We start from the raw sequence: 15,592 nt of genomic DNA, 5'->3' as shown, positions 1-15,592 counted from the left end.
ACTCCAGCATCTTCTACATAAGTGATCGAAGTAAAAATGCATTTTAATTCTCGATTCCCACTTGCCATTTAAAAAGCTATATGATAAATTTCTCAAAAATATATTTTTCTACGCCATTTTTATAATATTATAAGGAGTTAAATAGCTGCGTTAATTTCTTTTTCTTCCCTCCTTTCTCCTGTAAGTTTCACTTATCCTCTTCCTCATAAAACCATTATGTGGGATCAGAAAAGATCAAGCAAGTCGAATAATTGATGGAAGTAAGAAAAACCATTTGTTCCTCTGTAACGGTAGTTACCCTTGAGACAAAGCAGATGTTACTTGTAAAAAAATAAGGGATGAGAATTTTATTACAATAAGAGTTTAGATGACATTTCTCATAATCAACTTTCCAGAGAAAATTGTTTTATGTTGATGATATTATTTATAGGAGGACATTTTTAAATATCACGAAATGTTATTAGATAATAGTTTTTTAAATAGTTAAATTAAATTTTCTTTCTTCTTCTTTTTTTTAAATAATATTTTACACCTGGATTCATTTATCCTCCTCTCGATTTTCTACCTCAAGAGAATCATGCTGAATGGATATAAATGTAATTGTTTCTCCTGAAATTTTCGGTTTTATTATTTATTTTGTCTACTTTAATTTTTTTTATTTAAAAATTAAATTTCTAAATATATTTACTGGTAAACAGTCTAAATATTTTTTAAAATATTATAGGAAAAAAATTAATTTAACATTATTAAATTTATTTGTTTTCTTTTTAATTTAAGACGATCTCTTGTTAAATTGCTTTTTAAAGTATAAAAATTGTTTTTTTTTAAATCTGGGGAAATTTTCTCTAAAACCTTAAAATTAACTTCTTAACTTTTACTTAAAATTTAGTCAAATTTAGGGAAATATTCAGAAAATCTTCATTCAGAGATATATTTTAGGGAAATTTTGTTTATTTAGAGATACAATAAATTATAATTTAGAAAAATCCGCTAATTTTTTTAAATTATAATAATTTAACTTTTTTTTAAAAATTATAATGAATTAATTGTATTTTCCCTAAACTAAATTCCTAAATTAACCTAAAATTTCCCTAAACTTAACTAAATAAATTCATTTTTTCCTAAACTAAATGCTAAAATTAACTGAATATCTTTAAATTGTTTTAAATTTTCCTGAAAGTAAATCTCTAAATAAACTTAATTACAATTTAGAGAAAATCAAGTTTATTTGAAGATTTAGTTCCAGGATTTAGTTAAGGAAAAATGAATTCATTTAGTTTAGTTAAGGGAAATTTCAGTTAATTTAGAAGTTTAGTCAAGGAAAAATACAGTTAATTTAGTATAATTTAAGAAAAGCAGTTGTTTTATAACATACAATTTAGGGAAAATTGTTTGGAGATTTACTTTAGAGAAAACTTAGCACAATTTAAAGAAAATTCAGTTAATTTTGACATTTAATTTAAAGATAATTCAGTTAATTTCCCGTATTTTCAGCAAGTGATATTAATGGGAATATATTAACTTTTTTCCCCTTTTAAACTCGCGGAATATTTTATATTTAATTATACAAGTTTTAAACTGTCACGAATATAATTTGATTAGTTTCGAGATAGCGTGCGTAACTAACTGTTAGTATCCGTGAGTTCGTGTGTCTGTTGGCCTGTTTGCATGTATAACTATTTAATATGCCATTAGAACTGGAAAAAAAACAAAAGAAATTAAAGCGAAAAATATTTTGATATCAAATTTTTTCCAGGAGATGACATTTATTAATTTACAGAATGATTTAACACCGGAAACGGAAGTTATTGACAATTTTTTCTGTCAATGGTCGCATCTATATCTACAATATCTCAAGTCACATTGCACTCAGAAGGAAATCGAAGGGAGAAAAATGTATTTTTCTCCATAGAAAATATAATTTTGATTAAATATATAATCATAAAAACCTGTTAAAGCAAGAAACTAAAGCGTGTAGCTGCGTATTACACAATAAAATATTAAAATATTTTTTTAAAATTATTAATTTAAAATTAATAAAATTAATTTTTGTTTCTAAAAAAATAATTATTTTTTTCTTGTAAAAATTCTACAAATTCCTTATTCCTTTTTTTTATCCCTGAGAGTGCACTTAACTTTTCCAAAATCCCTTAAAAATTCCCTTTGTCGAATTTATATTGTGTTATTTTTTTAAAGGAAAAAATTATTATAAAACTTTCCCCGAGGGTAAAAAACGAAATATAAAATTTCGTTTTAAACTTAACTTTTTAAAATCTAATTTATTCAGTTTCTCTTTTTTTTTAAAGATTTCAGAAGGAAACTTTTGCCTTAGAAAATTTATAGATAAAAAAATATATATAAAGTATGTATACAATTATTTTTAAATATATATTTTTACTTAATAAAAGTAACTCTAATATTCTTTCGAAAATGGAATAGATTGTTATTTACGAAGTAATTTTAAGGGAATTTTAGGGAAAATATTTACTATATTATCGGAATTTTTCCTAATTTTCCCTAATCTTTTCTAGGAACATAGGTAATAATGTAGGTTTCATTTATTTATTTGTGTAAATAGATTAAAGTTTCAGGGTAGTTTTACTAAATTAACTGAATTTTCCCTAATTTCCCCTAGAAACGTAAGTAAAATGTGTAAATAAATGAAAATGTTAAAAGATTTTTATTAGATTAATTAATTATTTTCTAATATTCTCTAGAAATATAGGTAAAACATATACATATGAAAATTTTTCGCTAAAATCCTTTTTTAAAAGGTAAAACAATTTAACAAATTTAACTTTAAAATATCATTAATACTATTATATTTTTTTAAGTAAAAATATTTGATATAATCCCGATTTTTTCACGTAAAAAAACTATTTTTTTCTAAGATTATTTTTAGTATTTTACTCTAAAAAATATATATATAAAAGGGGAATATTTTTCGGTAGCGAAACACTTAAAAATTCCCTAAAGCGAAAGAACTGTTTTGTTTTCCTCAGAGAAACTCACTTATCGCCAGAAGAAATACTTTTTTTTAAAGAAATATTCTTTTTTAAGTTTAAAAAAAAGAAGTTTTAACAGGAATTTCTCTTCTCTGATTTAAGAAGTAAAATATGTCGTAACAAGTTTCGAGTCCTGAAGGAAGTTTACGAAAAAATAATTCCCTAACGTCATTTAGGTGTTTATACAGTTTATTCCCTAGAATTCCCTCTTTTAACAGGAATTTCTCTTTTCTGATTTAAGATGCAAAATATTTCGTAACAACTTACGAGTACTGAAAGAAGTTTACGAAAAAAAAAATTCCCTAACTTTGTTTAGGGGTAGTTTGTACAGTTTATTCCCTAGAATTCCCTAGAATCGTTTATCACTAGAAACGATTATGTCACCTCCACTTCATTTGAACCTGAGACATTAATCAATCGTTGTACAAAGATCTCGACTGCATTGTCTTAGTCACAATTTCCAATTTTAATCTAAGGAAAATATAAAATAAAATTAAAAAAATAATAATAATAAACTAAAAATTTAATTAATAATTAGAAACGATCAGATTACACCGGAACAATTCATTAGAGAAATTAATTTAAAAAAAAACAGAAGTAAAATAATTTAAGTTAAAACATAATTAGTAAAATTAGATTAATGATATTTTAAGGAATGCAAATAAGCCATCCTTTGAGACTTTATGAAATTCTCATTTAATATTTTATGTTTAAATCTTAAGAATTATGATCCTGCGAGATTCCTTGATAGTTCAGCTACGTATATACAGACGTACGTTCTCGTACAAAAGGAAGAGATATTTATAATCTTTGACATCAAAGGTTAAAGTTGATTAAGGATTAAATTGATGTATGGATAAATTATTATTGATCTGTACGTTGAACATCGATAAGTAAGTAGGTATAGGTTAGAAGTTTAGATGGATTTACTCTTTAATTATATACGAAATTCTTTAAATAAGATGGATTAAGTTTCCTAAATAGGAATATTTTAATTATTAAGATCTAATTTAAAAGATTTTTCAACACTCCAAGCGGTTAATTATAAATTTTTAAGCTCATTAAAAATCTGGAATTTTCTTTAATTAATTGATATTTTAGACGATTTTCTAGACTTTACTTTATTAAAATTTGTAGTTAAGATCAGTTTAAGTTATAAATTAATCAAAATTTTAACCATTTTATAGTAGATACATTGTTTCATTATATAAGGATAAATAATCGATGATAAACTTTAATTTATTTAATCTCTTAAAAATATATTTAAAAAATAATAATATCAGCAAGATTCTCGAGTAGAAGAAAACAAAGATAAAATTCAATTATCTTCCATTCCTTTTATTTGATTTATCATAGAACTTATCGACCTTATAATCATTGGATAAACAAGATGTATAACGGTAGGGATATTATTATATTTAATCTATGATTGTATACATGAATTTAATTGGATTATATTTAATATAAAATATTTTAAATGATGAATAATTCATCAATTATTAAAGAGTATTAACTTCAAACAATATTGGATGTAGCAACCAGAGAGATTCTCTAGAATATCTTAACTTATCAGAACTTGTAACTCGATCTCCTGCATTCAAAAATCCAATCGCTTTAATGCATTTTGTATTGTCTATTCTTATTCTTGTCTGGAAACAAATATTTTCAACGTAGTGACAATAAGGAAACGTGACCAAACTCAAGATGATTATAAATTTTGCATGGATATCGTTTCACTCTCTTATCTTATTTGTAGGATGAATAAACGAGTTTAAAGTGTTAATCATGTTATATCTGCATGAAATATAAAACTAAGCTGTTACCTTATACGTTTTGTAATGCTAGAATTTTGTAAACTAGCTCGTATTCATAGAAATTCAACGGAGAAAGTGGAGAAAAATATGACAAAATCGTGTCGAGTAAGGAGAATAATCATATAAAAAATTGATAGTTTGCTGATTTTTTTCGGTAAAAATGTAATAAACACTTCTCCTTAATAGAATTTTTAATCAGTTTTTTTATTTTATTAATGGAAAAGTTTGTTTTTTCATTTAATTGTATTAATTTAGTTAGTTTCAGAGATAAGAAATCCGAAACACGTGGTCATTCCCGAGTCTGATGTTTCTCTTCGTAGTATGATTGGATTGGTAGTCAAGGAAACTAACGAATTTGACCGAAAATAAAGGAAAGTATGCTTTTTGTACGATTCCCTAGTGTCACCTTTCCTTTTTCTTCTGTTTGTCACAATATTTTATCAAAAGAATGAAAGAAGTGGCAGCTTAGAAAACAATTCAGAGCAAAACTTTGAAGCAAAGGCATTGATCTTTTCAATTTAGAAACTATAATTAAGATAAAGTGATACATTATCCAGATGCATGATATAAAATTCATAAGAGAAGAGCGATTAAGAACTAAATATTCTTGTAAATAATTTAAAAATTTTATTTTCTCTTTCGTTCGCAAATTTGCTGAATTTACAATTATATAAACATATTAAAATATGTAAGGATGGTTAATATTCCAACTACTGACAAGATATATTGTATTCTATAATTAGTGTGATGTCCCTATCCATGCAGAATGATTCCACTGACAATTAATGCAGTAACATATTGTTTAATCCGTTGAAAATTATATTGGAGCGATTAGGAGAAGTTTATATATTCTAGACACGTAAAATATACAAAATTATGTAGCTTTTAAACTTCATGTAAACATCATTTTATGCATCATTCAATCAACTCTTCGGTTTTAAAGTGGATGAGGCAGTTAAGAGAAGCGAGTGCAGGATACAAAAAAGGTGATTAATATTTCTTATAAACTAAAGATTAATTATCAAACTTGAAAGAGGGATGCTTAATGAAAATCATTTATCATCCTATTGATCAAAATGTTAATTTATTATTTGATATAAAGATAATAAAACATTTATGATAAATAACACTTCTATACGTTTCAGGTTGTCGTGTGGTATATCATTGATTGATGAATTCTTTATTCTATATTTATAAAAGTATCTTTTCAGATTGGAAATTGGAGAATATAATTTAAATAATAGAAGTAAAAAAACAATTTGATAAATGACTTGATGTAAAATATTGGTAATTAAATTTTGTTTCCCTACAAATTTTAATCGCTTATATTCAATGTCTACTTGTAAATTCGTTTTATTTTTTCAAAAATTGAAAGATATTTCGAGTAAATCTTATCTGATATAGATAATCTTATGTGTTTTGAGGCTATTTTGATACGATGTTATCGTATCTAAGGCGAGAATACGGAGATAAATATAGGCAGAAAGGCTTTCTACTCTTAACTTCGATGATGTATATTATCCTAAATATGAAAATTCTGATCGATAATTTATGTAAGTATAGCATATAATTTGAAAGCAGATATATGAGAGGAACGAACTAAGAATGTTTTATGTCCATTAAATCATTATCATTATTACTATCGTAATCTATATTATTAAATCTTAATATATGCAACGTAATTATCATGTTTACACTTCTATTAACTTGATCAGTTTGGCAATTATGTGACTAGCTTTTATATTATTCAGTTATCTACTATATATTATTAATTTTTGGATAAGTTAGCTAAGGATTTTTTTTATACTAGAAGTAAGGATATTTAGTTAAACATATGGAGTTTATGCAATTTTCTTTCATTATCGCTAAGAAACTGTTAGGTTTGAAACAAATAAAAAAAATCGAATAATATGTATATAAAACTCTGCAGAGAATTAAATAAAATGATAGAATATAAAATTTTGTTTAGAAAAGATTACATTTAGAAAGAATTGATTCGAAGTAAATATTTATAGTGCGTTTACCTTAACCTTGTTGAATTTCTGTTCACATCTTAATCTGCCAAGCTTTTCCTTTCATAAAAATATATCTTTAGAATAACAAAGACGTGGGTTTGTATTCATTATATACGTAACTTCTCTTAAGCATGAACAAATAAGGTTACTGCGTAATTTAAATCAGCATCAGTACAGCAATATTCTCTGATTTGGATGCTAGAGGAGCGTGTAGCATGTAATTCTTTGCTCGATTTTTCCATCTTTAAACAAATGCACACCATCCGAATATTAAGGGAATAAAACGTGCTTTTTTTAGCAAAATGAACATTTGGAAAAATTCCAATATTGCCAAAGTTTTCTGCAAAAAGAAATGACTTGTATGCCGCTATGACGTAACGTATAACCTTGAAGATATGATTAGTATTCTTAAAAACAGGGATTAAATATAATGCAATACAAGAGAAATTGATTAAAAGGGACAGTAAATGTCACTTTTTATCTATTACTTAAAAAGTACTAATAAAACGAAGTGACATATTCATATATGGAATATCAAAGCCAATTTTCTTTTGTGTGTTGACTTCCCCTTCCTACTGCGAAACCAAAAGGAGAAACATGATTTTCAGAGGCTATTCATATTTTCTAAAGTCGATAGAGTCGTGGGAATACGTAAACTATTAAATTACCGATTGATAAATAAGGTAAATAGCGCTATAAATATAATAAATGTAAAGTAATTTATCTTTAAAGTATACCCGTTTGATATTTAATTAACTGTAAGGCGAGTTTAATAGTTTTATCTCTCAAATTGCTCTCTGGGTATCTATCGTCTTGCGTGCTTTCTATGATAACAAAGCTGTAAGTTTCGTTTCTGCTTGAATATTGACAATGCTAGGTCAGTTTTGCCCAGGGCTAAGGAAACTCGCCTTGTATATAAGTTATAAGTGCATAAACTGAGTTGAATTTTTTATAAGAGTCTTCACATACGTATACATTTTTGATAGTTTTATCACACCGATACAGCACGAAAAATAAAATAAAATTTCTTAACAAATGATATTTTAATTATAAAATAAATAAATAAATATTTTGCATTAAAAAATATATTAAATTTCCTTACCAAAATTTCAAATTTTGTTACAAAATTAATTATTTTTATTCCGGATACACGTGTGTTTAAATATATATCCTGGAAGAAAATAGCTATATTTTTTTAAGCGTTATACCCGTTTTTCCTCGAAGAAATAAGCGTAAAATTAGATTATCCTTACCATTTTTAGGTGATTATAATAAGTATTTGGTCTATCCATTGATATCAGAACTAGCCACGACCACCAACACAAGATGTATGAACAGCTAACGTGCAGCATCCATTGTTGCAACTCAATGCGCCATTGGAGGAGGTCGGAGATGAAACGAGAGCATTTATTGGACGATTTCCGTGGCGTATTCGTATATTGAGATAGAAGTAACACGTGGATAATATTTATCCCTCGAAATAATTATTTTCTTGATGGGGAAAATATTTTCCTCTTCTTATTTTATTTTTTATTTTATTTTGAGAAATAAAAATCGATTAATGTAGAAGTCGAGTATAAGATAGGAGAGCGTCAAGTATCACTCGAGTTAAATCAAATAAGAAAGATTTATTTTAATAAATATACATATTTTTAAAAATGCAAATTTTTAATTATACTACTTAAATTCGCTTCCTTTTTTAAAATTTAGATTAAATCAATTGAAAGTTAAAACTCTTTCTGAAAGTAAAATTTATATTTTATTAGCTATAGAACAATATTTTCATCGATTGAATTAATCAAATTTACTTAGAAAAATTAATTTTTTTACGCTAAACCCCATCTGTATAAGGAGATTAACGGGTTTACATACGGATAAACGCATATTTTATAAGGAAAATTATGTATAAAATTAGCTATAATTAAGTATTTATAGTGGCCGATTATCCAATAAACACACGAAGGGCCTCGTCGTCTCGAGGGGCCTGAAAAATCACGTAGCAAAAAAATAGTATGCCTCTAAAAATTTAGTGTATAAAGAAAAAACTTATTATTCAATAATAAAATTTTAAAAAACACTCCACACAAAGGGCCTTATAAGAAAATTGCTCCTAGAGCCTCAAAGGGAGAATTTAAAAATCTGATTAAGATGGAAATAATAAAGAAATTGTATCAATTGGAGTCGAATTTTCTAAAGTGGTTTCATTTGTTGCTAAGTTGTGATTTTCTCTGCTAATGGAATGGTGAATACTTCCAAAGAAATAAATATTTCGTTCTGTTAATTGTATACTAAAAGAAGAAAAAGGGGGGAAGAAAATAAAAGAAGAAAGAAAAGAGAGAAAAAATCTATTCTTTATCTGCTTAAATTTAGAAATTGGCAACCATTTGAATATTAATTGAATCGTAAAGGTTAAAGTGAAAGTATTATTGAGTCGAAGCTAAGTTAGATTAAAGGCGATTCTTATGATTAAACTTCTAGAAACTTTCCAATTTACTTAAAAACCTAATTTAATTTAGATAAATTATTTTTAAAAATTAGAAGTAAAACACTTAAAGAGAGTAAAAGCCGAGAAAAATTACTCCCATTCAAATTATTATTGCAGTTAAATTAAATTAAATAACCATTTTCATTTAAATAAATTAAAATTGATCATTAGTAATTTTCTCAATTTTTATTTTATAAAAAAAAACTACTAACGAAATTATTAAAAAAAATAATAATAAAAGTCGTTGAAATATTCAATTTCCGATCGTTATTTTTTTATTTCGAATTTTCTTTTTAAACTTAACTGAAATCGATTATTGGTCGAATTTGAATATTTAAAAAATTCCTAAGTTATCATTGGTAAAAAATAGATGACGTAGAACGTCGGGAACTAAATCGAATCGCCATCTGTTGTTGAACGAAGTAAATAAAAAACGGGTAGATTTCAAATAAATTTTCTTTTTTATTTTAATCAAAAATGATAATGAATTATTCAAATTCTTTAAAGCTGGACTTCTATTTTCTATATTTTAATAATTTAATTGTTTTTAATAACAAATAAAATAACATTTTATTTAAAAATATATTTTAAATGGATTTAATTAATTAAAACGAAACGATATTTATCCATTTTTGCTTTTATATTTTTAATTTTTAATTATTAACGCAATAAATTAAAATTTAAAATTTAAAATTCCTTTTAAATAATAATAATAATAGTAATAAATATTAAATTTTCTATTAACCAAAACTAAAACACGACAATTCTAAAGTGCTGCCATCTGTCGAGAATGAATTACATTTTAAAAAATAAATTATAATTTTTAAAAAATGCATAAATTAATTTATTATTAAGTAATTATTATATTTTATATAATTAATATCTTTTAAAACACGTTATTTATTTTTAACATAACTATGCACAGCATCCATAGCATCCACAGTATACACAGCATCCTTTCTAAATTGATAACCAAGCTACTAATTTTTAAATATTAAAATCTGATATTTAGTACGAGTTACTTAAGGTTTTTTTATTAAATAAATTCCTGTTTTTTTCCTCATATCTTCTTTTTATTGATTAGAAAGATAGAGAAAGACTCTCACATTCAATACACAATTCTTGGCATCTCTTGTTCTCCTTGTCTTTTCTATGTCACCTTAGGAAATTGGGTGACATATCAATTGTAAGGAAGATACCTACACGGTTAAGAAGCATTTACAGGTTGAAGTATACAAAATGATATATATATAAATCCATAGAAATATTTCAAATATAAAGTTTAAGGCCAATCTAATCCTATATAGAAGAAGAATAGATTTAGTTTTTGCCACGGGTTAAAAACTGAGTTAGCTTAAAAATAAAATAATAATAAAAAAATAGGGAAAAGAGATCAGGGAAATGACGATAAAACATGATAAAAATCCAAGGATAGAGTGGTATAACAGGATTAAAAATAGTTGATACATAAAGTAAATATAGGCAAATGTGTTAGAAAATACAGGTTGAGTGAACAGATATATCGTTTGTTATATAAATTGGATTTTTTTAGGTCCTAAGGCGTGTTTTTTTTTATTCATTCGAGTTTTAGTCCCTTGACATCCTTTTTTTTCCTTTGATAGATAAGTTATCCCCCAATGGTTTGTTTGAATATAACAAAATATATTGATCTTTCATGGATTTTTATCTGGTTATATATTTATATCTATAAATAGTAATTTATGGGATAGTGTTTTTTATAATACCTTTTGTAAGTTATTGATTTAAGAGTGTTACAAGATAGCAATTGTTAGTTGTAATTATTGCTACAAGATGGCGCTGTCGAAATTTATCTCCTCGGTAAAGTGAAATATTAGACAGACGTGATGTCATACCAGTTGCAATTTTAGTAATTGATTCCGATATAAAGGAAATGTTTTAGTTATTTATTTCTGTTCTCATTACCTTTTAAAATAATATGATAAGTAATGTATTTAATAGTATGATTTTAATTATTGTAAATAAATAATAAAAAAAATTGATCGTTTAAAATATGCTCACTAGATGGCAGAATTGTAAGTATTAATATTTTTTTCTCATTTTTATTAGAATTTACGATTTAATTGTTGTTTGTTTATTATTATTTTTTTTAAATTTTATATAATAAAATTTAATGTTTTTGGCATGTCAATCGGAGATGCTCCTGCATAAATTCTATGGAGTTGGTAGTCATCAATATGGAAATTATCCAGCAACACCAAATTGGTTTCCGAGTTCTGCTTACATAATTAAACGTCCAAATTACTCTACAGTTAAATCTGCATGTAACATACATCATTGTTGAATATCCAGTCTAGTAAACAGTTTAATAAATGGCAATATCACGTTTGTATTCTAAGAATGATGCAACAAAAATTTCTGTTTTAAATAATTATCCAGTTTCAGTTTTCGATTTTCGAAAGAGAGATGGCAGCACGTAGAAATACGTCACTACTTTGCATATTCTTGACGTAATATTTACAGGCCGACAGAAAGCGATGACGTAAGAGAAATACGAGCGTATCACACACAAGCCAGACGTTCGATTTTTAGACAACAGATGGCGATGGCTTTATTTATTTTATAAGACGTCATTGCTTTGTTACGTAATATTTTAACGTGTTTTACTATAAACTCAAAACTGTGACGTAAATATTATTTAAAACGTTATTAATTTCTTTTTAATTTTTTAAATACACACACAAATATATAAATTATTGAAAAATATTTAAACTGATTTTAAGACTTTTATACTCTTCACCGATAAAAGAATACCGATATAGAATACCGTATAGAACACCGATAAAATTTTTAATTATTTTTTTTAAGTCTTAAATTTACGCACGGTACATTAATTCATTTTTATAATGCTTAGAAGTAAATTTTATATCCAAAGAAATATTACCTGTTGTGAAGAATATTTCGGTTTATATCGGTACGTCACTTACTTTCCTTATTATAGTTGACAAGACAAGAAAAGTATCGAAGATTCATTGTAATTTTTGAATTTTTTTTTTTTTTATCGATCACTAGTTATACTGTTAGATTTTCGCATAGAAAAAAAGTGTCCTACAAGATGTAACTGAAGTATTGGTCTTGTCTGTTTATTTCTAGACTAGGATTTATATTGACAAGGGGTTGACCTCTCTATCTGTATTGGAACCATGATTTATACAATGAGCAGTCTCATTTTCCTCTATCTTAGTCATAAAAACATAATGTTTCTTTCTAACGGTAAAAGTTTTTTATCAGTAAAGACTTTAAAAAATTGTCTGGAAGAAATGAAGCTAGACATCAATATATTATTATTATTATTATTATTATTTCGAAAATATTTCATTGTTTAAAGATTAGTCCAAGGAGTAAAATTGCCATTTAAATATTTTATTAATCTCTTATTCCTTTAATTTAAATCCTATTTGATTTGGAAAATAAAATGTGCTTTACTCGTAAGGAAGCTGTACAAACGAACTAAATTGCCTAAAAGAATGTAAATATTTGACTACATAACCAATATGCAAATTTTCAAAATTAAATTATTAGAAATTTTATATTATATAATTCAATTAGAACTATATACATTTATAGAATTTTCTATTGGTTAATCCATTATTTATTCTTTTAAAATCTGAAATATTTATATATATTCAATATTTGTACATTAATCCATTAGTATTTGCACTCGAACAGTAAAGTTGATTGGCTAATTTTAAATTTTACAGATGTAAAAATTCAATCTTATTCGTTTAATTAGAATAATTTAAATTTTTAAACAAGTAATATAACGGATTACGCTTATTGGTTAATTTGAAAAGTCTGTTTAAATTACGTTACAATAAAGGGCATGTACTTAAATCTTATTGGTTAGCTCGAAAGTTTGTCCATTAAGAAAATGGAAGGATTTTATTCTACTAATGCATTTTTATAATTATTATGAAACGAATATTTTTGTTTTGTTTTATGAAAACAATGTAATATCTCCATTTGGATACTTTTAAGAGACAGTTTAACGAATAGAAATCATTAAAACTGTGTTAATGTTGCTAAATTGCTTAAGATTCTTTGGAATTTTCGGATGGACGGTTTCCAACCACAAAATTACTAATCGATACAATATATCACGTGACCAGCTTAATCCGACTGGACGTAGTTACGTGATGCTCATCCAATTGAAAAGGAAGAGAAAGGAAATTTTGCTTAACTGAAATACACGAAAATACGGAATTGAAATATTTCAATATACTTACCTTGAGAATCTAAACTAACTTCTTTTCTAAGCTGAGCCATCTTTTCCGATTAATTAATCGCTTTTTAGGCTATTCTAATCCTGTGTTTTCTCGCACAACTCTCCACACTAAAATTAAAATTAAAAAAAAAAAATATATATATATATATGAAAATCATTAAAGAAATAAAAGAACTTAATTACAGAATAATTTTAAAAGCTAAATTAATATTTTCTAATTAATTTAGTCATTATCTTAAAAGTTTGCACGTAATAACAAAAAATAGCTGACCACGCCCACTCAAAGTGGGCGGAGAATTAAAAAAATTATTAAACTGAGATTGGTTAATTTAAACTTATTAATTAATTAATTATAAAGTTATTAATCGTTACAACTAAGAAAAATTGGATTAATTTATTGTTTAATTTGCAATAATACTTTATATAATTATTTATTTTAAAAAAAATTATAATTCGAAAACATTTAAATATTAAGAATAAACTTTAAATTTTATCTTCAACGATAGTATGTGAAACAATTTATTTAATTTTTGTATAAAGAAGGGAGGTAGTAAAATTTAATTACTTTACTGTGTAAATATAAATGGTGTTTAACAAAACTGGCTAATTTCTGTGTAATTTAATGAAAAAAAAATTCTCCTTTATTACAGTTAAACGATGATCAAGATTACTGTTTAAGATATCGAGATTACTGTCAATAGTAAATTAATATATTTAGACTATTTGATCGAGGTTTAAAACATCATTGTTAAAGCCTTTACAATGAATTAATGAGCAGTGTTATTTATTTTTCAGTGCGAGTTTATTTGCATTATTTATTGTTACTGATGTTTATTGTTTATGTTAAATTTTAATTAACTCGGTAATTTTCATAGATAAATCGTATAATGTAATCATTATTCAAACGTAAATTAATTGAGCTCAATTTTCTCTTGTTATTCTATATTTAGAATTCATTTGTGATTGATTAACTGCATATTAATAATTTTTTTAATTTTAATTTAGTAATTCAACTAAATTATTATTTTTCTTTCATTGATTATATTGATATTCTGATTTTAAAAAATAATAATTTAGAATTTTTCCCCTCTCTTATTTATGAATTATTTTGTCGAAATTCATTGTTATAGTAAATAGCTTTAAATTAATTATCATAAGTAAATTTTAAGATAATTTGAAATTAAAATTTTTGGAATTTTTCTGCTTAAAAAAGGTGATAAGTTGTTTGTAATCTAAATGTTAAAAAACATTAATATTTTTTTCCTTTTTTTTGTGTGTGTGTGTTAAGAGCCTAAATGAGTTACATCGTTAAGGTTTTAATGTTATAAATGACTGAAATATTTATTACTAATACTTAACAAGATTAAAAATGAGGTTAGCATTAAATTAATTTTTTTAAAAAAGGGAATGATGTTAAGCAGAATCTTTAGGAGGAGTCAAATGTATTCTAAGTATAAATGAAACAGTTACAAGATACTACAAGAAAATGACCAAGAAGGAGAACAACTACATCTGATGTAAACTAGCCATCAAGTTAAATTGGCTGAATTTTAATGGATTATAACAGAAAGAGAAAATCAAATTTGACTATGATAAAACACTAGCCAGGAATATGCCTCGCTGCTTTGAAAAATTGATTTTATATTAAGATTAGTATGTCCAACTTCCTCAAAAAAAGAAGAGAAAATATCCCATTAGCTATTCCGTAACCATTTATAAGGTGTATATGGTTAATATATACACCAGACGCGAAATAATAGCGTAATAATTAATATTCACAGTAGATTCATGCTTATACAATTCCTTGTTAAAGAGATTTGAATATTTTGTTAAAAACTCTGAAAACATTATTAGATACACATATATTTTAAGTTGATAAGTCATAAATTCTGTTTTAAAAACTTGAATATTTACTGTATAATTCGCAGTATGAATCTTGAGAATTTAATAATGTTAAGATATGAAAATGAGAAAATTAAGCAACCTATTTCCTTTGATGTAGGCGGTTT

General features: G+C 25.1%; 1 protein-coding gene across 1 annotated transcript in view; it reads right to left on the bottom strand.

Annotated features, from left to right (window-relative positions):
* LOC136986362 (uro-adherence factor A-like) overlaps positions 1-14,296 on the bottom strand; it is a 179,893-nt gene extending 165,597 nt beyond the window's left edge. Inside the window, exons 1-2 of the mRNA XM_067283882.1 lie at positions 14,149-14,296; positions 13,585-13,691 (exon numbers count right to left, since the gene is read on the bottom strand). Coding sequence (XP_067139983.1) covers positions 13,585-13,624 — 40 coding nt within the window. The 5' untranslated portion in view covers positions 13,625-13,691; positions 14,149-14,296. The remainder of the gene's footprint in view (positions 1-13,584; positions 13,692-14,148) is intronic.
* Positions 14,297-15,592: the final 1,296 nt, after the last annotated feature.

Source organism: Centruroides vittatus, unplaced genomic scaffold (genome assembly GCF_030686945.1).
Source record: "Centruroides vittatus isolate TY-2023 unplaced genomic scaffold, ASM3068694v2 scaffold_1015, whole genome shotgun sequence".
NCBI lineage: Eukaryota > Metazoa > Arthropoda > Arachnida > Scorpiones > Buthidae > Centruroides > Centruroides vittatus.
The sequence above is the reverse complement of the archived record's forward strand: the minus strand, read 5'-3'. Positions and strand labels throughout refer to the sequence as shown.